Source organism: Macaca mulatta, chromosome 8, assembly GCF_049350105.2.
Source record: "Macaca mulatta isolate MMU2019108-1 chromosome 8, T2T-MMU8v2.0, whole genome shotgun sequence".
Classification (NCBI taxonomy): Eukaryota; Metazoa; Chordata; class Mammalia; order Primates; family Cercopithecidae; genus Macaca; species Macaca mulatta.
This window is the reverse complement of record NC_133413.1, coordinates 154,646,403-154,665,002: the sequence shown is the minus strand read 5'-3', so window position 1 is coordinate 154,665,002 and position 18,600 is coordinate 154,646,403. Positions and strand designations below refer to the sequence as shown.

Here is an 18,600-nt window from a genome sequence, read left to right as displayed (position 1 = left end):
TCCTGTCGGCTACTTTTTTATATTTGGTATTTTGAGAAATCGATGATGATTGTAAACGGAGTGCAGAGGCCGGGGGAAGGGCCTCGGCAGGGCCTGTGGGACCCTGCTGCCCCGGGGGTGCTCTGCCAGGCCTGTCCCGTGCCACCGCCGCCTGCCGGGTGGGCAGCCCCCTGCTGTGCCGGGAGGAAGCCGGCCAGGGGTGTGGGGGCTGCTTCCTCCAGTGATGACTATCCCACATGTTGGTCTGAGTGACGGCGAGGGAGCCGGGGTGCCGCCCGGTGCTCCTGCCAGCACAGCCGGCCAGCGGCTCGAGGGGGCGGCAGAGCTCAGCTTTCAGGAGCCAGGCCAGGCCAGGACAGATGCCTCCCGTCCAGAGAAGTCCGCATCTGCCTGGGCCTCCTTCCCTTGGAGCAAAGTGGGGTGGCCCTAGGGGAGTGATTTGGGGCCACAGGTGGGCAGGAAAGAGGCTTGGGAGGTGGGAGACAGCCTGCAGCTCTGCGATAAGACAGTGGGGTGAGGAGAGCAGGGCCCGTCCGGCAGCCCCGTGTCCTTGGAGGTGGCCGTGGTACCAGGACCATGGTCCTCCTCGGCACTGGGCAGAGCTGGCTGGGAGAAGGCCGACCTCCCTGCCAGGGCCCTTCAGGACTTTGGGGAGGGCCCCTGGCAGCAGGGCAGGGAGGGTGCCGCAGCGGCGTGTGCTCCTGCGAGCCGCGATCTCAGCTGGAGCGCGAGAGTGGCAGTGGCTGTGATGCTGAGAAGGTCGGGCCAAGCTCCTGCTGGCGGGAGGTGCCTCCCTGCCACCCCTACCCGCCTGCCTCCCCTACCCGCCTGCCTCCCCTTCTCCTCAGGCCACTTCCCTGCCCTTCCTGGGTCTGGGTGACACCGGGGCCTCGCACCGCTTCAGGGACCCCCTGCTGGGCGCTGACTTGTGAAGACCAGAGCAGCCTCTCTGTGCCCCAGCTCTTGGTCTCCTTATTCCCCTCCCCCAGGTGCGCAGGCAGAGGGAGGCGGGCGGAATCCTGGAGGAGGCGCTGGGCCTGGCTGGGGTCCTGCCGCCCGGCAGTGGGGGGCCCCCAGGAGCCGGCTGAGCCGCGGCTGCCCCGCCCCCGCATGGCCACCTCACCCCTCTCCCACCGCGCCTGGAGCTTCACAGACGTGATCTCATCCAGCCGCTGGGACCCCCGGGGAGGTGGGCCGGGGTGGAGGGGCGGGGCGAGGGGGTTGCTTGGCCTTTACAGAAGCAACCCCTCCACTTTGATTTGAGCCGTTGGGAGAAACTGAGGCCGGGCAGCTGCTCAGGCAGAGGATGCAGCCACCCACCCTTCCCCTGCCTGTGGCCATGTTTGTCGGGAAAGTGTGTCAGGCTGAGGGGTCAGGGTGGCCGTCAACTCTGGCCGGAGGAGCCGCCCTCTGCTGTCCCTTTCCCGTGCCCGTGGTGCTGGCCTGGGGCCGTCCCCCGCAAGGCCTCCACTGGGGTCTGGAGTCTGGGGCTGGGGTGCAGCCTTGCCGGCTCCCCGGTGCCCACGACCCTGCCTGGGCTGTGAGTTCGGTTCCCGCAGGGATGCAGCCGGGCCTGTCTGCGTCCAGAGCCCGTGGTCCCCTCTGCTCTCGCGCCAAGCGCCGTTAATGGCTTCTCCTAGCTACTGAACCGGCAGCTGCCTCCAGCGCTGGCGGCCTCCCGCTCCTCCGGGCCGCCCCCGCCCCCGCGTCCTGGCCCCGCGTACTCAGGCTTGCGTCGCTGCTGGCAGTGCGGCCTCGGCTCAGGTTTCCCGGCGAGTGAACGGCCCTCCCCACGCTGCTTGTGGAGGGCGCCCAGGCCTGCAGACCGCCCCAATCTCCCTGGCGGCCGTCCACCCCCGCGGCCGCCTGCATGCCTGCCTCCCAGGGGGCTGCTGACTGTGCTGAGGCTGGCCCTTGGGTCTGGTCCCTTTCCACTGAGGAGGGAAACGGGCGCGCCCTGCTACCCAGGCTGTGGGTGGGTGTGTGTAGCCTGATTGCTGCGTGCCCCTTGGCCAGCTTGAAGGCCCTCCTAGGCCTGGCCTGCTGCACTCGGTTGTCCTGTTTGGGAGAGGAGAGACGCTGGGGTCAGTGAGGAGGGGCAGGGAAGCCAGGGCCCTCATGGGGCACCTGGGGCTCTCTGATGAAGCAGGCCCGGGCAGTGGCTGGCAGGTGGGTGTGGCTTTTCGAAGCCGCGTTCTCCTGCTTGTGGGCTGCAAGGGTGGTGGAGGCCCTGGCCTGCTGTGCCCACTCGGGGCCAGCGTCCTTGGCAGCTAGAACCTGGGTGGGCAGGTGGGGGTTCTCTACCGGGTTCTGGCAGAGGCTTTGTCCTGGGGCTTGCAGAGCAGCCTGTGGAGCGGAGCTGGGGAAGGCATTGGAGGGCAAGGCTTGTCGGGCAGGTGGTGACGGCTACAGGCTCTGGGCCTTCTGGGGAGGTTGGCTGTGGAGAGCTGGGTCTGGGTGTGTGTCCCAAGGCTGGGGCTGTTCTGCAGGGGATAGGAGTCCCAGGTGCGTGTGTGTGCATGGATCAGGACTGGGGGAAAAGTCTCCAGAATGAGATTTTGGAGGTGTCCAGAGTTGGGGGCTGAGCGGGTGTGGACCTCTGGAGCCCTGTTCCCACCTCACCTGGAAGCTGCAGCTCTGAGTTGTGGGACTCGGAGCAGGCCGAGGAGTGGTGAGCACTGGGAGGTGTCGGGGGTTGTTGGGGGTGTCATGCCCCAAGCCTGTGCCCCACCCCCAGCATCCTGCAGGAGTTTCTGGGAGCCCCTGCTTATGAGACACCAGGCATTGGGGTGCTCTGCCTGAGAACAGCCATTGTCCCTGGGCCATTCCCAGCAGAGACTGAGGCAGGCCAGGTCTGGAGGAACCCCTGGGTCAGTAGTGGCCTCTCTCTAGCCTGCAGACCCCCAGGGGGTGACTTGCTGCCCTCCCAGCTGTGGAGGTGCCAGGACGCCTGGGTCAGCAGTGGCTTCTCTCCAGTGGTGGAGGTGCCGGGAGGAGGCCGAGCTGTGTGCCCAGCCTCTGGAAGGGCAGATGTGTGGTTGGCGGGAGCAGGGCCAGAGGTGAGGGCCTCTGGGCTGGCGGCTTCTCCTGCCTGGGATCCCACCTTGGGCTGGGGTCCGCTCAGCTGGTTTGGACTTTGAGGAGGAGACCAAGCAGGGCCTGGCTTTCTCCCCTCTGGCCCCGGCGCCAGGGCCCAGCACCCCTGCTGGAACCTTCAGTAGGGTGAGATGCAGCAGGTGAGCCTCCTGCCCTGGCCTTGCCCTGAGCAGTTTGACAGATAAAACCCTGAGGAAGAGGAGGAGGAGGAGGCGGTGACGGCCTCATGTCGCACAGGAAGGCCGTGTGGCGCTCAGACAGGCGGGCGTTTTGTGCAGGGGAGCGGCGAGTGCTGAACACTGCTCGCATTGTAATCGGAGAGGGGCTGGGGAAGAGAGACGGAGCGAGGGCGGCTGACCCCACGCTCCCGGGGGACAGGTGGGAGAGGCGGAACGAGGAGAGAGTGAAGGATTCCAGAGGTGGGCCGGCTTCCTCTCTCGCAGACAGACACGGGAGGAGGCGGGCAGCGGGCCAGCCCCATACCTGCAGTTCCAATCTGTGGTCCTCACAGCTGCAGCCACTTTGGGGAGGGGGAGGGAGGGGGCTCATCGAGAGCGGAAAAATCCCAGCCGACACATCAGCCGGTTGCGGCCTGTGTCCGGTGCAGTCTGGGCTGGGGGCCTGTCCTTGGGGCTGGCGGCCCCCGGGAGAGCCCTGATGCTGGGTCTGCGTGCGCCCCCGGCCGGCCGGGCTCTCAGGGCCTGACCCAGAGGGTCACATGTGTTTCCTGGCAGCCCACAGGTGCTGCGCAGGGCGGGGCGGGCGGTGGGCGCAGGCAGCCCTGATGAATCATGTGTCCCGCCGGCAGCTCGTTCCCCAGGCCGGGGACAGGAGCTGACAGCTGAGGCCCAGCAGAACGTTTCCAGCCCAGCTCGGCTCACAGGGGCGGCTGCTGGCCCAGGGTGCAGGCTGGGGCCCCTTCCGTCCCAGCTGCCTCTGTGGGGCACAGGCAGAGGGAGCCCTGGGTCTCTGTGGAGGTGAGGCCAGCACTCTGGGAAGGGAGCCAGGGGCTGTGGTGGGCAGGGGGCACCTGCCACTCCTCTGCCTGGCGGCTGTGAGCTGCGAGTGGATTCGGGTGGGCCACCGCGGGCCTGGGGGGTCAGCCCACGCCACCCCCGGTCTGGTTTGAATTTCTGGAGCAGTAGAGGGTGACGGAGTGTTCCTCCCCCGCCCCTCCCTTCTTGCTGGCTGGCGGGCCGGGCCCTCGGCCGCTGCTACCGGTGCAGCTCAGGGAGCGGCTGGGCTGGCTGCCCAGGCCTGAGGCTGGCCAAGCTGCAGCCGCGGTCGGAGTCAGGCCTGCAGCGGAGGGCCTGGCTGTGAGTACTGCACCCCAACCAGCCGGGCCCTGGGGATCCTTTCAGCTCTGAGGCCTCCGGGTGGCTGTTCCCTGTTCCCTTCTGGCCTCATTAGACACCCCAAACTCTGACCCCAGTCCACGGGGGCTCTGACGTCCTTTCCCCAGCACTCCCTCTTGACCCTGCCCAGACCTCCCTACCCAGGCCCACACCTTCCCACCTGCTCACGTCTGGCCTCCTGCATTCCCGCTCCCCGCTGGCTCTGCCCTGTCCTTGGTGCCGGCCGCCGAGGCCCCGCACCTGCCTGCTCAGGCCAGCAGCCCCTGGTGTCCCCGCCCTGGGGACTTTCAGTATCTTCCATCAGATTTGTCCCCAACACTGACCGGCCACTGAGGTAGGGGGTTGATGTAGAGTTTTGCAACCCCCACCAGGCCCAGGTCTGGAAATGGGAGGCCTGGAGGTGAGGAGCAGGTGGGCCATGGACCCTCCCTACAGATGTACACCCAGTGCCCAGTGGAGGGAGGGCTGATGTGGGCGCCACGGGCCTTAGGGTGCTATGCGGAGTGCCGGTCTTGGCCATGCTCCTGGGTCCACCCTGCTCCTCACTCACCAGCGCCTTGGTGCCTGGGAGGGTGGCGGGGCGGGGGTGTGAGGAAAGCTCCCGAGAAGGGAAGGGGCTGCCTCAGCCCCTCGCTGCATCCCCATGTCCCCCGGGCCCTGGCTCCCCGGCGGGTGGGGGCCTCTGCAGTGACTGAGCTTGTCCTCTCCTCCCTCCCTCTGGCCAGCTGTGGGCTCCTGCAGGATTAGGGAGAGGAAATTTGGGGTTGGGTTTCTCTCTGAACGAAACCTGCCGTTGCGACTTTTTATCCTGTTATATTTCTATCAGATTGGACGCAGCCCCCCTCTAGCCCTTAATGGCTCTGGCTTTGAGAATTTCCTCCAAAATTACACCACTGCTTCCTGCTCTGCCGTTCCCTGGAGCCTGTCTTTGCAGAGGAGGGGCAGTCCTGGGCCAGCCCTGCACTGATGCCCACGTGGGCCACAGCACCTGGTCTGCCCCGGCGGGGGTGCGTCCGTGCCTGTGCTAGGGAGGGAACTGTGGCCAGCTGCCGCCCTGACGCCCGCACCTGGCACCGTCAGCCATTGTCCACCCAGCCGGAAGTTAGGCTGTGGCCTGGCAGGGTTGGGGGGATGTGGTCCACACAGCACCGCCTGCCTTTCTTCTCTCTGTGCCCACTGAGCTCACACCACTGAACGGTAATTGTCACCTGCAGGGTTTTAATGGCCGGCCAGCTGTGCGCAGAGCTGTGGGGGCTCAACCCCCCTCCTGTGGTGGGTGGGGTCTTCAGGGGGCTGGGTGGGACGTGGTGGTGGGAGGAGGATGGCCAGGGGTCCTCCTTCCCGTGTGGGCAGAGCTTCCAGGGGCCAAATGGCCCTGGTGCATGAGGAGACGCCCCTCTCTCCAGTCAAGACTCGTGGAGGCACAGCGCCCACCGCCCTTGCTGGGGCTGGGAGCCCACCCCCTCTGCCGGGCAGCACAGCTTGCTTCACTCCTTGTGACCACTCCTTGGAGCTCCGAGGCCAGATGCAGCACCCTCCTCACCCTCAGGGCCCCTGGGTGCCTGGCAGGCCCGAGAGTGGGGTACCCCTGCCCTGCTGCTGCCTCCCTGTCCCTGCCTTATGGCGTATCTGCCTTGTGCCTCACCCTCCCCATCTTCTGCCATGCAGCTCCTCCCCCACCCTCTCTCCCTGCGTGGCTCTCTCATCCCCACCCTGCAGCTTCCCAATAGGAGGCTCTGTGGGTGAGCTAAGCCTGTCCTCACCGCCTCAGCCCAGGGAGGGGTGGCCCTGAGCCTGTAAAGTGGGGGCTTCCCAGGGAGCCGGGGTACTTGGCCCAAGAAGGATGGGACCACCAAGGGTGGGAATGGAGGCTCAGGCTGGGGGTGAATTCTGAACCTCTCATGAGGACAGTTGGCCTCCATACTTGGAAGATACTGTTTTGTTTTTAATTATACAAAATTTTCAGACTTTATATTATCATATCAAAAACACAAGACGCCAACACACAGTGGCCGGAAGAAAAGCCAGCGCAGAAAGTTCCAGTGGGCCCGGGCAGGTGCTGGGGCCAGCGCAGAGTCCCGCTGCCGGCGCCTGTCTGTACGTCCATCTGTCCCTCGGCCCCGCTTGCAGCTAGGGCTAGCCTGGGGCATGCTTGTGGCGGGCCTTGCCCAGCTCAGGTCCAAGGTGGGGGCTGTCTGCGGTCACCCCGGGTGTTCACCTCCCCCAGCAGCGTCTGCCTCCTGGCTGCTGCCGGACACCTCCTAACTGCGAATCGCTGTCTTTCTGTCGCGGTCCTTGCTCTGCAGAGGGGAGGGAGGAGTGTCAGGCCCCAGCAGAGTCCAGCGCCAATCTGCGCCTCTCCGGCCTCCCTGCTGGGTGCCATCTCAGGTGGCCAGCACCGAGGCACCTCCTTCCCGGCTCTCCCCAGCTTCCCTCAAGCGTTTTGGGGAGGGGAGCATACTGCTGCACAGCCGAAATTGTAAAATTAAATTTCCCAGATGTTCAGGCCCCAGGAGCTCGCGCGTGCTGTCTGGAGAGGAAATGGGGATTGGGAAAAGCCGTGCCGTATTTTCTCCCTGCTCACCCTGCTTTTCCGGTGCCACCAAGCACAGCAGGAGCTGTAAATCACAGCTGGCCAGCGTCTCCTGCAGGGCCCTCATCCCCAGCCCCCACGCCTCCTGCCAGCCTCTGCCTTCGTGTCCCATGGCCCACATCTCGGGCAGCCCTACAGGACCTGGTGTCTTGGTGTGCAGCCTAGGTAGGGGACGGACAGCAGGTGCCCAAGGTGGCTTTGGCCAGTGGTGGGCCGCAGGGGCTGAGACCCCGGGGTCCTTCCTCTCTTGCCTTGCAGCCCCTTTCTGAACTCAGCTCTTTTCACTCCACCTGTCAGCTTGCTGAAAAGGGAAGCTTCTGGTCCAGCTCCCCAGCCTCCCCGCCCTGGGTGGGCCCCTGTGGGCATCCCTAGCTGTTACCCTCATGCATCTCCCTGGGGGTGACTCCACACCCCACTGGGAGCCGGGTGTCCTAGGGCTGCCCTGGAGAGGAGCCCCAAGAGAAGGCCCCAGCCCCCGGCAGACCTGTGTTACAGGTGTGCCTGCCTGTGCCCTGTTGGGGAGCCCTGCCCGCGTGGCCTCGCCGCCTCTGCCTGGCAGGTGTGGGCTGAGGGGCGCGTTGGAGGCCCCCTCGGCGCCCCACGGCCCGTGCTCACCAACTTTCTCTGGTTGCTGAGGCAGAAGGTGCAGATCTGTTTGGGCTGGGTGTTCTCGCCGTCGCGGGCGGGAGGCGGCGGGGGCGGTGGCGGGGGGCTGCCGGCGCGCGCCGCGTGGAAGAAGGCGGGCCCGGAGTGGCAGGGCTGTCCGTCGCCGCAGGCCTCGCCTGCCAGCAGCACGTTGCCCAGGTGCGAGATGTAGCTGGAGGCCAGGCGTAGCGTCTCGATCTTGGAGAGCTTGCGGTCGGCGGGCTCGGTGGGGATCAGCGTGCGAAGCGCCGTGAAGGCCGTGTTCACGCTGTTGGTGCGGTCCCGCTCGCGCGCGTTCGCCGTGTGCCGCTGCCGGGGCTCACGGCCTGGCCGGCCCCCCGGCCCCCCGCCCCCGGCCCGTCGGCCCCCCGCCCTCCGCCGGGCGCCCTGGAGGCCGCAGCGCGCCGCGTGCACGCGACAGGGTTTCTCGTCGGAGCCCGAGCTGTCGCTGCCGCGGTCCTCGTCCTCCGACAGCGGGCTCACCTCGGGGTACAGGTAGCGGCCCGGCGGTGCCGGGCGCAGCGTGGCGAAGGACATGGGGCCGGCGGGGGCGCGGCGTCAGCTCTGTCGCGCGCTGCTCATGCCGCCTCCTGCGGCCACCGCGGGCCTCGCGGGCCGGCCGGGGCGAGGTGCAGGGTCTCGGCTGCGCCCCGCGGTGGCAGCTGCCGGGCGCCGCGCGCACATGTGCGTCCCGGGCTGGAGCGGGGCCCCGAGCCGCGCCTTTATAGCGGCGTCCCGGCCCCTCCCCCGCGCACGCCCCGCCCCTCCCAGCCTGGAGGCTCCTCGAGCAGCGCCCGCCGCACCCCCTGGCCTTCTGTGGCCACGCTTGGTTGGGGGCGGGGGGGTCTTTGGGGCATCGTTCTGTCTCTGGGGATGCGGAGGAAGCGGGAGGTTGCTTCTGGGCTGTAGTTACTCGGGGCCCCAAGACTGCAGTGCCCCCTTCCCCGGGAGAGGGGAGGAAGGTCAGCGGGACCCACCACCCCGTTTTCTCCCGTGGCACAACTGAGTTAACCCAGCCGCCCTGGCCCTGCTGCTTGACCGCACCCTGTCTGTCTCTGCCTCCCATGTGCGCCAGCGCCTGCTTGTGCCAGGCTGTGTGCAGGGGGCGGGCACAGGCGAGTATTCAGGGGCCTAGAGCTCAGTCTCTGCCTGTCTGTCCTGCACCTGCCTCTCCAGGCTTGGCACAGACTGTGCCTCCTGCTAGACTCTGGCCAGGTCCCCTGTTCCTGTGCTGTGTGGACCTCTCACCCCGTGGGTCTCCTTCTTGCCCCCTCCTCCTTCCCCTGTTCCTCTCCAGGGCCGCCAGGCCCCTCAGGAAACACACACATACCCCCATTATCCAGTTTCGGGATGGCCCCTTTTCTCCATGGGGAGAAAAGGGAAGGACCCTCAGCAGGGGACAGGGCCCAAGGGGTCCCTCCTGCGGCAGGGACCCCACAGGCTCCCAGCTGTGCTCTGTCTTGCCTGGGCCCCTCCCCGTGGCTACTGTTGCAGGAAGCAGCCGCCTGGGCAGCGGTCCCCAGGCTGGAAGGAGCGAGGGTGGCGGCTGGCAGGGGCTGCAACCAGGAATGTGTGTCCAGGAGCGTGGCTGTTCTGCCTGTGGAGGGGCCGAGGGCAGATGGTGGGGGGCCCCCGCAGAGAGGTCTTGGCTTCTGCCTCTCTGTGGAATGGGTCAGTTGGGGTCTTCCCTGAGTCCTCATCTCACAGCTGCCCACTTCTGCCTAAGGCCCCTGCCAGGGGAGGGAGCCCGCGGGTGATGAGGTCATCCCTGTCTGTGGCTGCCCAGAGCCCTGGCCAAGGAATCCAGTGAGGGGGGAGCTCTGGGGTTGGCACCACTTCAGTGGAAAATGTGAAGGTGCAGCTCCGGCGCCTCCGAGGGCGGGGGTGGGGGCAGCGTGGCCGCCGTGCCACGTCAGACCCCAGGGCTGGGGAAAGGGCGTAGGTCAGGGCCAGTGACCTCCGGCCACTTGAGGCTGGGCCTGCACTCACCCTGCAACCTCCTCACCTGCTCCCCTGGGCGGCCCGAAGAGGGGCTGGGCCTTGTAGGGTCAGATGCTGACATGGTGACCCCCGGCCGCAGGACATCCGGAACACGGTGGGCAACGTGCCCTTGGAGTGGTACGACAACTTCCCCCATGTGGGCTACGACCTGGATGGCAGGCGCATCTACAAGCCCCTGCGGACCCGGGATGAGCTGGACCAGTTCCTGGACAAGATGGACGACCCTGATTACTGGTGAGGGCCGGTGGGCGGGGCCAGCAGCCAGGGGGGGCCCGAGGGATGGGGCAGGGCTGGCGGGGTCTGACTGGCGGTCTCCAGGCGCACTGTGCAGGACCCGATGACAGGGCAGGACCTGAGGCTGACAGATGAGCAGGTGGCCCTGGTGCGGCGGCTGCAGAGTGGCCAGTTTGGGGACATGGGCTTCAACCCCTATGAGGTAGGTGGCAGCAGGTGGCCCTGTTGGGGGGGGTCCTGGAGGCACGAGCAGGGCCTCAGCCACTCTGGCCCACACGCCCACATCTTTTCCCCCAGCCGGCTGTCGACTTCTTCAGCGGGGACGTCATGATCCACCCGGTGACCAACCGCCCGGCCGACAAGCGCAGCTTCATCCCCTCCCTGGTGGAGAAGGAGAAGGTGGGGCCCCGTGCCCCTGGGGCTTGGCCTGGGCTGCCTGCCCCACGCTGCTTGTCCTGACCCGGCTGTCTGTGCAGGTCTCTCGCATGGTGCACGCCATCAAGATGGGCTGGATCCAGCCTCGCCGGCCCCGAGACCCCACCCCCAGCTTCTATGACCTGTGGGCCCAGGAGGACCCCAACGCCGTGCTGGGGCGCCACAAGATGCACGTGCCTGCACCCAAGCTGGCCCTGCCAGGCCACGCCGAGTCGTACAACCCACCCCCTGAATACCTTCTCAGCGAGGAGGAGGTGGGCCTGTATCCTGGGGGGTTGGGGCCCTGTCCCCATGCTCCCCTGTGACCCTCCCCACCCGTCTCGGTCTCCACAGCGCTTGGTGTGGGAACAGCAGGAGCCGGGTGAGAGGAAGCTGAGCTTTTTGCCACGCAAGTTCCCGAGCCTGCGGGCTGTGCCTGCCTACGGACGCTTCATCCAGGAACGCTTCGAGCGCTGCCTTGACCTGTACCTGTGCCCACGGCAGCGCAAGATGAGGGTGTGTGGGGGCGGCACACCGGGGGACGGCACAGGGGGCAAAGCTGACCTGGCGTTCTCCTGCCAAGATGAGGGTGTGTGGGGGCGGCACACTGGGAGGTGGCACAGGGGGCAAGGCTGACCTGGCGTTCTCCTGCTCCAGGTGAATGTAGACCCTGAGGACCTCATCCCCAAGCTGCCTCGGCCGAGGGACCTGCAGCCCTTCCCCACGTGCCAGGCCCTGGTAAGTGGAGACTAGGGGGCTGGGGTTGTACCCTCTGAGTCTGGCTCCTCACCGCCACCTCCTCCTCCTCAGGTCTACAGGGGCCACAGTGACCTTGTCCGGTGCCTCAGTGTCTCTCCTGGGGGCCAGTGGCTGGTTTCAGGTGGGTCCAAGCTGGGGGCAGCCTTGAGCTGTAGGGGCAGGTGGGATGGCCAGGTGCTGAGAGCTGCCTCTTCTGCATCCAGGCTCTGACGACGGTTCCCTGCGGTTCTGGGAGGTGGCCACTGCCCGCTGTGTGAGGACTGTGCCCGTGGGGGGCGTGGTGAAGAGTGTGGCCTGGAACCCCAGCCCCGCTGTCTGCCTGGTGGCTGCGGCCGTGTAAGTGGAGGCCCTGGAGGCTGGGGAGCCAGGGGTGGCACTGTGCTTAGGGGCTCTGTCTGGGCCTGGCTCACAGGGAGGACTCGGTGCTGCTGCTGAACCCAGCTCTGGGGGACCGGCTGGTGGCGGGCAGCACAGATCAGCTGTTGAGCGCCTTCGTCCCACCTGAGGAGCCCCCCTTGCAGCCAGCCCGCTGGCTGGAGGCCTCAGAGGAGGAGCGCCAAGTGGGCCTGCGGCTGCGGGTCTGCCACAGCAAGGTGCGTGGGGTGCGCTGGGGGTGAGGCTGCAGTGGGAGGGGCCTGGCTCAGCCAATCAGCCAGCCTTGCCCTTCTGCAGCCAGTGACGCAGGTGACCTGGCACGGGCGTGGGGACTACCTGGCCGTGGTGCTGGCCACCCAAGGCCACACCCAGGTGCTGATTCACCAGCTGAGCCGTCGTCGCAGCCAGAGCCCGTTCCGCCGCAGCCACGGACAGGTGCAGCGAGTGGCCTTCCACCCTGCCCGGCCCTTCTTGTTGGTGGCATCCCAGCGCAGCGTCCGCCTCTACCACCTGCTGCGCCAGGAGCTCACCAAGAAGCTGATGCCCAACTGCAAGTGGGTGTCCAGCCTGGCAGTGCACCCTGCAGGTGAGGGGTGGGGGGGGGCAGTGCACCCTGCAGGTGAGGGGTGCAGGTGAGGAGTGGGGTGGCGGTGTGCCCTCTAGATGAGGGGGGCAGGTGAGGGGTTGGGGGGCGGTGCGCCCTGTAGATGAGGGGTGCAGGTGAGGGGTTGGGGGGGCGGTGCACCCTGTAGATGAGGGGTGCAGGTGAGGGGTTGGGGGGCGGTGCGCCCTGTAGATGAGGGGTGCAGGTGAGGAGTAGGGGAGCGGTGCACCCTGCAGGTGAGAGTGAGAACACCTGCATCACAGCCTTTGGCCCTAGGTGACAACGTCATCTGTGGGAGCTACGACAGCAAGCTGGTGTGGTTTGACCTGGATCTTTCCACCAAGCCATACAGGATGCTGAGGTGAGGAGAGCTGAGGGTGGAGGCGGCCAGCAGAGCCCCTCCCTCGAGCCTGAGCCTGCCTTCAACCTGGTTCCCTTCTCCCAGACACCACAAGAAGGCTCTGCGGGCTGTGGCCTTCCACCCCCGGTACCCACTCTTCGCATCAGGCTCGGACGACGGCAGCGTCATTGTCTGCCATGGCATGGTGTACAAGTGAGTGCTGACCCTGCCTGGCCCCCTCCCCAGGGCAGTAGTGTCTGTCCATGTCCTGAGCCCTCCTCGTCCCCACAGTGACCTTCTGCAGAACCCCCTGCTGGTGCCCGTCAAGGTGCTGAAGGGACACGCACTGACACGAGACCTGGGAGTGCTGGACGTCGTCTTCCACCCCACCCAGCCGTGGGTCTTCTCCTCGGGGGCAGACGGGACCATCCGCCTCTTCACCTAGCTGTCCCGCCTACGTGAGGCCGGGGCGGTTGTGCTGGAGTCAATAGAGCCTTACCCTGCGCTGCCTGGTGCTCCCACCTTCTTGAATTGGGGTTGCCAACAAAGCCGCCCCCACCACAGCGCCAAGCCTTCCCCTCACTCAATTTTGCAAAAACAGTGGGGATAACACACCCAGCCCAGGGCACCCTCTGGCCCATCCTCTAAGAGGCCGCGGCACTGCATCCTGTCAGTCACTCGCTGGGGGCAGATGAGTTTATTGGGCACACAGACTCCCACACCCTGTCTGGCCTCACTGAGGGGCTGCGGTTTGGTCCCTGGCAGGGCCTGTTCTGGGGCCAGGCCCCTCCAGCTGTGTGCCCGGGCTGGGGTCCTCGGGAGGCCCTGTCTTGGAGCTCAGGCACAGGTCTGGGTGCGTACTCCTTGCTGGGGGTGCTGGCTGGAGCCTCAGGCGAGCTTCACCAAGCGGCCCAGGGCCTCAGCAGCCCTGGTCCGCACCTCGGGGGCCGGGTCCTTCAGCAGGATCTGGAGCGCTGGGGGCAGAGGGAGGGGCTGCCTGGGGGGCTGTGACCTCGGCATGCCCAAGCCTGCGCGTGGGCCACGCTCTCCTGACAGCCTCTGCTGGGAGGCTCAGGAGCCAACGGAAAGATAGTTTTTCCTTTTTTAGTGTTTTTTAAGCTCTTTTGGAACAGTTAAGAAGTTTCCGTGAATTACTAGAGACGATGAGGTCACCAGTGACAGGGAAAAAATCCTGAAATCCAGGAAAATCACTTAGTCCCTGCGGGTGCCTACAGGGTCAGCAGGGCCCAGCGGAGGGGCCCCGTGGAGGGGGTGCTCACCCGAAATGAGCTGATCCAGGTCCACCTGCGGCTGCTGCCTGGGCTCCGCGTGCAGCACCAGGAACCCTGTGAAGTGGGGGCATCAGGCAGGGCTGCTGGGCGGCCTGGGGGCGGGGCAGGGGGTGCTGCTCACCAGTGAACAGTGGTGCAGCAGCTCGGACGTCCTCCCAGCTGCTCTTGAAGTAGAACAGGCAGGTGGTCAGCAGGCGGCCCAGGAGGTCTGGGAAATGGTGCATCTGGGGAGAGGCCTGGTCAGCGCCGCCTGGCCCCGCCCCATACCTGGCCCCGCCCCACCTGACCCCGCCCCTCACCAGGTGCTTGCAGGTGGTGTTGAGGAACTCCCCGAAGTGCAGGGCCCGTCCCTCCTGCAGGTGTTTCTGGAAAGCGGCTGAGAGGTCTTCACACGCCAGGTTGGGGCCACACATGCGCAGGGCAAACCTGCAGGCCTAAGGGATGCGGCACTGAGGCCGAGTCCAGTTGAGGCCACTCACCCCATTCCACCCACCCCCTGGCTACTCACGCTGGCCACGGCGGCCTGAGGGTCCTGCAGGTGCAGCAGCAGGGGCGCCAGCCCGCCCACCACCTGGTCCAGGAAGACGTCCTCACAGTCTCCATGGCAGACTTGGTTAAGGTGCCCAAAGAGGCGGATGGATGCTGTCCGGAACTCCATCTTCTCCTGGGAAGGACATGCAGCATATGGCTCCTCACAGGCTGTGGGTGTCCTTGCCTGACACAGGCCAGGAAACCCCCTGACGGGTGGGGGCTTGATGGGTGGGGACTGCCAGGCCCAGCAAAGCAGCACCCCTGCAGGTCCGTGCTCTCCACGGTCACCGGGCCGCAGTGGGAGAGACAGGGAGAAGGGTGGGGCTGGGGCTAAAGCTCAGAGCAAGAGGCAGAAAGGGCTGGGGTCCCCTCCCCTCCCTACCCCTCCCCGCCCCGCCTACACTGTCGAAGAAAGGCCGGATGCGGATGGCCACGTGCAGCAGCCCGGAGCGCAGGTCCCAGGCCTCCACCAGGTGCACCAGCCTTGCAAGGCCCAGCATGGCCTCCAGGGCCACCGGGCTGTGAGGGCTGTCCCCGTCGTCCAGCCCGCCAATCATGGCTGTGAGGAGCTGGGGGCCGTGGGCTCGCACCTGAGGACACCCTACACTCAGCCTGGGCCCCAGAGTTATCGTCTGCCACCCCACAAGACAGGGTGACCTCCATGCACAGCCCCCCACCCACGCTGCCTGGGCCCCAGAGGGACTGGTGGCCACCCCACCTTGTCAGGGCAGCCGGAGGCCAGGTTGGCCAGGCCGCGGAGCACCAGCCTTCGCACACTGGTGCATGTGTCCTTCTGGCGAGCCACCAGGCTCTCCAGCAGCGAGTCCAAGAGCATCAGGTCGTTGGCCACGTTGCTGTTCAGCAGCTGCAGGCAGAGGTTTTGTGGCTTCCCCCTCCCCGCTGACCCCAGGGTCCAACCCACCAGCCCAGGCCCAGAACACGCCAGTGTGGCAGACAGAGGTGGTGGACCTACTCCCTGGGTCTCAGATCAGTGGCAACCCTCCCTGTTGTGCGGCTGGGGCCTGCTCTGTCGCTCACCCTGCTCTCCTGCACGGCCTTGGGCAAGATGTTGGCATCTTTGGCCACAAGGGCCAAGACGACATTGCCAAGGGCACCTGGGGCCCCAGGGACCAGCCCTGTCCAGCTACAGATGGACCCAGCAGGACTTGGGGATACAGGCTGCAGGAAGCCTGGGTCGTCCTCTCACCAGACACAGGGGGTGTCCCTGGGCGGGACTGAGTTCTGGCATGGGGGAGGAGGTGGCTAGCATCCACGTCCCCTCCTCGCAGGCTGCGGTCGAGGGGGCCTTTTAGGGGTAAGAAAAGGGCATCCCAGGCCTGTCCTGAGCAGAAGCCCCACCCTGGTGCCCAGCAACCCTCCCTGGAACGGCCTACCTCGGCCAGGAAGGCGGTGGTGGTCACCCTCTGGTTCTCATATGCACTGCTGTGTGTGCAAGCCAGCGCCTTCAGCACCAGGGGGAGCCGGGGCCCTGCGTGCTCAGCCATGGCCCTGGGAAAGGGGGCCGCTGAGGGTGCAGGGGCTGTTGATGTGCTGCACCCTACCCAGGCACCTTCCACCCTGCACAGCCCTGGTCCACTCCACCACCAGCTACCAGGTTCTGGGAGTTCTCGGTCTCAGAGATGCCTCCCAACTTGCCTTGCCAGGCCTCTGCACGGGTCCCTCCCCACCCCTGCCCAGAGACCAAATAGGCAGGAGCTCAGGCTGCCACTGGCCTGACACACATGGGGCTCCCACCTGATCCTGGTCACGTCCTGGGCCCCAGAGATATTGTGGAGCCCAGCTAGTGCTGGAGCCACAGTGGGCTGGGCCCGCTCAGCTCACCTGGCCAACCTGGTGGCCCCCTCCTCATGCCCCGCCGAGGTCCTGAGCAGCTCCCAGCCTCCCTCTAGGTCCATGCGCTGTGCCACGTCCTCGCTGCCACTGCGGAGCAGCACGGCCCGCAGGGTGTCCACTGCAGAGCTGCAGGATTGCCAGGGTGCTCAGCTGGTGGGGCACACACGCCCACCTCCCTTCCCAATGAGCCCCTGATGTCTGCACCCAACGTGTGCTGCCCACCTGGTGCCTAGCCCTATCCCTGCTAGAGCCACCCTCCAGGAAGCAGGCTCTGGAGGGCCCCCCATTTTCCCCACCCAACGCAAGGATGCAGATGTTGGCTTGGAGGTGAGCTAGTAGCAAGGTCAGCCTGTGGCCACCCGGCCACCAGCCTGAGAGCTGAGCACAGGCAAAGCCCTCTGGCTGCACCTGCCTGCCTTTCTGGACACCCAGATGCTGCTGGGCACCCACACCACAGGCACCCCGTCCCTGGGCCTGTTCCTGCCTGGAACTTTGGGCTCTCACACCTGTACCCCAGGAGACTCCATAGCCCTCTGGGAGGCGGACAGACCCCGATCCACTCCCAGTGTTGGCTGAGGGAGGCTGGCTGGCAAGTGAGCAGGAGGATGGTGCCAAGAGCTGGAGGGGCTGCAGGGGTGCTGAAGAGCAGGTGCTGTGGGGTCAACCTGGCCAACTCTCCGCCTCTCCTGACTCCCCAGAGCCCCACCAGGCAAGCACCTTGCCCTCTGGTCTCCCTGGCAGTGGGAGGCAGGCCTAGGACTCAGGCCAGAAACTGGCAGGGAGAGTCTGATGTTGAAGCTAATGTCAGGCCGGGCGCGGTGGCTCAAGCCTGTAATCCCAGCACTTTGGGAGGCCGAGACGGGCGGATCACGAGGTCAGGAGATCGAGACCATCCTGGCTAACACCGTGAAACCCCGTCTCTACTAAAAATACAAAAAACTAGCCGGGCGAGGTGGCGGGCGCCTGTAGTCCCAGCTACTCCGGAGGCTGAGGCAGGAGAATGGCCTAAACCTGGGAGGCGGAGCTTGCAGTGAGCTGAGATCCGGCCACTGCACTCCAGCCCGGGCTACAGAGCAAGACTCCGTCTCAAAAAAAAAAAAAGAAGCTAATGCCAGGTCCAGCTTGAGCCTGGCATCGACCATCAGCTCAGATGAGCCCTTCCCTGCTGAGGCTGCCCCACTCCTGGCTGCCAGTGGGTGGGGCATAGTGTGCAACCCAACAGGCAAGGTCTGGGGCAGAGGATGCCCAGCACCAGCGTCCCCACCCAGCAGGACCCTCCCTTGCAACTTCACAGCCCCCTGCCATGTGCTTTCCGGTGCCCACTGCACCTCACACTTAGACCCTCACTGCCTTTGGACCTCTGCCCCCACAAGGCTTTGTCTTCAGGAGCACCTGGCCCAAAAGCAGACAACCCCTGAGCAGCATGGGCCATGTGGTGACCGCTGGTTGTGGTGACAGTGCCACTGCCCTGGTCACCTACTGCCAGGTGTCCCAAAGGCCCCCTGGTGTGCCGGGGTGGGCCTAGCAGGGAGCAAGTGGCCACTCCAAACTGGGGGCCAGGCCCTGCTCGCCTGGATGGTGTGAGAGGCCCTCATGCAGGGGGGATCTAGGAGGAGGGTGTGGTGGGCACAGGAGCACGGGACAAGCTTGTTAGAGATCTGGTGATGGGTTCCATGAAGCTTCTGGGCAGTTGGGCACACAGGGCCGGTGATGCCGGCAGGACTGAGGCAGCCTGAGAGCTGGACAGGGGCTGTAGGAGCTGAGAGCCATGGGGGTCTTGGAAGCCCAGGAAGGAGGTGCTGGGGGCCTGCTCCCAGTCTACCACTGTCCCCATGGGTGTGCCTGGGTGGTCTGGTGCTGACCAACAGCAGGGCCAGCCCATCACACGGCCCCTGATGAGTGTCCCCAGGCTTCTCTCTCTCAGGGGTTCCCTCCCCAAGGTAGGACATGCTAGAAGGCAGCTCTGGGTGAGACGGGAGTCCCATGGTTCCAGTGTTAGGCCCTGATCTTTGAGCCCAGGTAGCCGGGGTGCCAAGGGGACTTCCAGCCCTGGGAACAGCACTGACCACAGGCAGAGGAGAGCACACCAGTCACCACGGTTCCTGGGAGATGCCCTTGACACGTACAGGCCGGACCAGCCACAGTCGGAGGGAGGACCCACAGGGCCACAGTTCAGCTGGGCCTCATGGTCTGAGCCAGGGCCCAGCTTGAGTGCAGCTCTGCCTCCAGCTCCACACCCTGCTCCAGGCCTTGAGGCTTGCAAGGCGCCATCTGGACCAGGGGCTGCACTCCAGGCTGCAAATGGCGCAGGCGCAGCAATTCACAACCAACTTTGACAAATCTAACGGGAAGCATGTGTTTGGCTCAGAAATGTGTTAGTGATTTAGATGAGGGTGCCTCCCTTGCTTGTGTGCCCAGGACATTTAAGAATGTGGCACCCACAAGGGTCTGACCCACTGGAGGACAGCCTGTAGGCCAGGCTCTGCAGTCTTCCCGTGGAGGGGTAC

The 18,600-nt window shown here is 66.0% G+C and overlaps 3 protein-coding genes across 50 annotated transcripts in view; 1 reads left to right on the top strand and 2 right to left on the bottom strand.

The window, feature by feature from the left end:
* The window catches only part of BOP1 (BOP1 ribosomal biogenesis factor), a 32,793-nt gene extending 19,868 nt beyond the window's left edge, over positions 1 to 12,925 (top strand). Inside the window, exons 4-16 of one of the 2 annotated variants that reach the window (XM_015146273.3) lie at positions 9,770 to 9,924; positions 10,009 to 10,126; positions 10,222 to 10,323; positions 10,401 to 10,613; positions 10,693 to 10,854; positions 10,996 to 11,076; positions 11,149 to 11,218; positions 11,301 to 11,433; positions 11,510 to 11,690; positions 11,770 to 12,058; positions 12,353 to 12,437; positions 12,522 to 12,629; positions 12,708 to 12,925. In XM_015146273.3, coding sequence (XP_015001759.3) covers positions 9,770 to 9,924; positions 10,009 to 10,126; positions 10,222 to 10,323; positions 10,401 to 10,613; positions 10,693 to 10,854; positions 10,996 to 11,076; positions 11,149 to 11,218; positions 11,301 to 11,433; positions 11,510 to 11,690; positions 11,770 to 12,058; positions 12,353 to 12,437; positions 12,522 to 12,629; positions 12,708 to 12,861 — 1,851 coding nt within the window. In that variant the 3' untranslated portion in view covers positions 12,862 to 12,925. Of the gene's footprint in view, positions 1 to 9,769; positions 9,925 to 10,008; positions 10,127 to 10,221; positions 10,324 to 10,400; positions 10,614 to 10,692; positions 10,855 to 10,995; positions 11,077 to 11,148; positions 11,219 to 11,300; positions 11,434 to 11,509; positions 11,691 to 11,769; positions 12,092 to 12,352; positions 12,438 to 12,521; positions 12,630 to 12,707 lie in introns of both variants that reach the window. The other variant, XM_077944646.1, reaches the window with a different exon arrangement.
* On the bottom strand, positions 6,378 to 8,386 carry SCX (scleraxis bHLH transcription factor). The gene is made up of 2 exons (XM_015146274.3): positions 7,660 to 8,386; positions 6,378 to 6,751 (listed from the first exon to the last, which is right to left on the bottom strand). The coding sequence occupies exons 1-2, from the start codon at positions 8,224 to 8,226 to the stop codon at positions 6,713 to 6,715; spliced, it is 606 nt and encodes a 201-aa protein (XP_015001760.2). The 5' UTR covers positions 8,227 to 8,386; the 3' UTR covers positions 6,378 to 6,712.
* A 173-nt stretch (positions 12,926 to 13,098) lies between the features above and the next one.
* The window catches only part of MROH1 (maestro heat like repeat family member 1), a 119,108-nt gene continuing 113,606 nt past the window's right edge, over positions 13,099 to 18,600 (bottom strand). For 18 of the 47 annotated variants that reach the window (XM_077944574.1, XM_077944577.1, XM_077944598.1 and 15 more), the window contains 8 exons: positions 16,082 to 16,219; positions 15,634 to 15,748; positions 14,958 to 15,104; positions 14,641 to 14,829; positions 14,217 to 14,372; positions 14,008 to 14,142; positions 13,697 to 13,932; positions 13,099 to 13,390 (listed from right to left, as the gene is read on the bottom strand). In XM_077944574.1, coding sequence (XP_077800700.1) covers positions 13,336 to 13,390; positions 13,697 to 13,932; positions 14,008 to 14,142; positions 14,217 to 14,372; positions 14,641 to 14,829; positions 14,958 to 15,104; positions 15,634 to 15,748; positions 16,082 to 16,219 — 1,171 coding nt within the window. In that variant the 3' untranslated portion in view covers positions 13,099 to 13,335. Of the gene's footprint in view, positions 13,391 to 13,696; positions 13,933 to 13,990; positions 14,143 to 14,216; positions 14,373 to 14,640; positions 14,830 to 14,957; positions 15,105 to 15,626; positions 15,765 to 16,081; positions 16,220 to 18,600 lie in introns of those variants that run through there. The other 29 variants (XM_077944584.1, XM_077944580.1, XM_077944586.1 and 26 more) reach the window with 8 other exon arrangements.

Coding starts and splice junctions, on each gene's coding strand:
- SCX (XM_015146274.3), bottom strand. CDS start 8,226: ATGTCCTTCGCCACGCTGCGCCCGGCACCGCCGGGCCGCTACCTGTAC. Junction 6,752..7,659: donor TCAGCAACCAGAGAAAGTTG/GTGAGCACGGGC, acceptor TCCCCTCTGCAG/AGCAAGGACCGCGACAGAAA.